Source organism: Lathyrus oleraceus, chromosome 4 (assembly GCF_024323335.1).
Source record: "Lathyrus oleraceus cultivar Zhongwan6 chromosome 4, CAAS_Psat_ZW6_1.0, whole genome shotgun sequence".
Taxonomy (NCBI): Eukaryota; Viridiplantae; Streptophyta; class Magnoliopsida; order Fabales; family Fabaceae; genus Lathyrus; species Lathyrus oleraceus.
The window spans coordinates 39,984,768-39,987,226 of NC_066582.1; the positions used below are offsets into that span (position 1 = coordinate 39,984,768).

At 39.1% G+C, this 2,459-nt stretch overlaps 1 protein-coding gene across 1 annotated transcript; it reads right to left on the bottom strand.

Moving 5' to 3' along the window:
- Nucleotides 1-436: 436 nt before the first annotated feature.
- LOC127135888 (uncharacterized) lies at nt 437-1,811 on the bottom strand. Its single transcript, XM_051062514.1, has 3 exons — nt 1,803-1,811; nt 920-1,306; nt 437-835 (listed from the first exon to the last, which is right to left on the bottom strand). Exons 1-3 carry the CDS (start codon nt 1,809-1,811, stop codon nt 437-439), a joined length of 795 nt encoding a protein of 264 aa, XP_050918471.1.
- Nucleotides 1,812-2,459: the final 648 nt, after the last annotated feature.

Below are 2,459 nucleotides of genomic sequence, written 5' to 3' on the forward strand. Positions count from 1 at the left end.
CAAACTGCTTAGTACATATTCTTTCTTCCTTCAACTCCTTCTTGCAACTCTCTAACTTTTCTCGAAGCTTCTTGAGTTGGTATTTACAACTGATCTCTATCTTGCATGCTTGATACTGAGCATCAGCGAGCTGTTTCTTCTTGACGAACAAATTGTCAGTAGTTCCTTTCAAAGCATCACCTATTTTCCTCCTTTTGAACGACTCCTCTTGGGTTTCCTCCATCGCTTGGGATGTCATGATTCATTAATGGTTGAGGTTAAGCTCCAAGTCTTCCTTCTCCCTTGTAACACTACCAAGACTAGATTGGAGACAAGCATTCTATTTCTCTAAGCTCTTGATAGTCTCATTGAGTTTTCCAACCTCAGAGGTAGGAACAATTGCAAGCACCGGTTGTAGGATGTTCATAGATGGCTCCAACGGTAACGACATCATAATTTATTCAACCTTGTTCTTAACCCACTGGGTATAAGCTTCCTTGGCGATACAATTATTCTTCCCTAACTCGTACTTTCCTTGAGGACGGACCTTCCTCCAAGCTTTGACGATCTTCCTTAGCAACTCTGGATTGTCAACCCATTTATACAAAATAAACTCCTCCACATGCTCGGAATCTGGCTTGCATATCAATGGGTAACCCAACTGACATAAAGTTATCCTTGGATTGTAGTTAATTCCATTCTTTGTACCTATGAGGGGAACATTGGGGAAATTTCCACAACTAAGAATCAGCTTAATATCATCGTAAGCTCTAGAGTACCACATAATATCTTCAGTAGTCAGAGACATGATCCTCTGAGACCGCTTAAGATTGTCTTTGTTCTCGATAAAAGGACCCTTATTGGGTAGGTGCAAAATAAACCATCTATATCACAGAGGAACACATGACACGATAATACCCTTCTTCTTCTGAGTCCTTACATGAAGAGAGTAGTAATTGTCAGCAAGAAGTGTAGGAACCATATTCTTGGATAGGAAGATATGAATAGATACAAGTTCCAAAAAGTCTTCCATACTAGGAAACAACATAATCCCATAGATGAGCAAAGCGAAAACAACATTGAAAGCTATCCAACTTCCAACATCAACAAAGGCAATGACCCTCTCAACCAAAAACTTCAGAGTAAAACCATAAGTTCCATCCTTTGGCTTAAGATTGAGCTTCACTTCCTTCTTCTTCAAATGCAAACCTTCAGCTAAAAGATGAGACTTCGGTAGTTCCTTGGTACTGACAAAAGAAACCCAATCCTTAATTCTAAACCCCAAGATATGTGAGTATTCTTCCAATGTTGGATCCAAATGATAATCCTGAAAAGTGAAACACCTAAAGGGAGGATCATAGAGTTGCACCAAAGTATGGACTGTTGTAGTGCTCACTATAGTGTTGCAAATACCTAGGAGATTCCCATAGGCCTTCTTGAAATCCTCTATGTGATCCAGATCCAAATGAGTTCCCAGACCCTAAAAAGCTTTCAACTGAGGTTTGACAAACTTGTAGTTGAACACATTTCTCCTGCTGGGATTCGTGCTATCTCAGAGTACTCAACAACAAACTAGGCTCTCGGATTCCCTGGAAATGCTTATGCAAAAGAAGTTATATGATGTAATGATGTTTTGTGATATGAAAATGCTATGCAATAACATGGACACATTCTGGATAATTTGAACATTCAGCTTGAAGTAGGATCAAAAGTGTGACATTACAGGAGAACAAAGGGTAAGTAGGAGCTTGGTTTTCTGCAAAAAGCCAATATCCCACTCACAAATATGTACTAGTCTTCAAAGGTGATCTTAAAAGGCTTACCAGAGTCATGGAATCAAGTGAAAATACTCCGCGTAGTGAATTATCACAGGACAAAAGTATCCCCAAGTGAAACTAGTATGGGTGTGGGTCTCAAGCCAACCAAACGCGCGAAATGTAGGTCAACATGACTAACCATGAGTCTATCCTATGTGTATACTCAATATAGGGTATAAAGCTTCTCTCAAGTAACATAAGCCCCAATCCAACAATATCAAAAGACAAATATCCAGAATGGGGTTAGTAAAAATATGCAAAAGATAAATCAATAAAACATGTAATAATAAAGTTAACAGCAGGAAAACATGAACATAAACACCCAAGCAAACAAGAAACAAACAAAACTAGGCTCGAATCTTTCTAGCAACTAGGTTGTAGTCCCTAGTAGAGTCGACAGTTGAAGCTAGTTGCGATATGCCCACCAAACGCATCACACACTCTAAAGTATAACCGAGTCGCCACATAACTTTATTTATCCCAAAAGAGGGAAGGGAAAACATTGATAAAACCCAAGGGGAAAAACAGAGAAACGAGTAAGGGAATTGGTTATGCAAGTGAAAGGTATTAGCAATCCTCAATTCCATGGTACTCCATGGGAATCGTTTTGAATGATCTTGCTTGGATGGGTGTTGTTATCTTCATGTACCTACAAAATAGAAA

Coding starts and splice junctions, on each gene's coding strand:
- LOC127135888 (XM_051062514.1), bottom strand. Junction 836..919: donor ACAATTACTACTCTCTTCAT/GTAAGGACTCAG, acceptor CTACCCAATAAG/GGTCCTTTTATCGAGAACAA.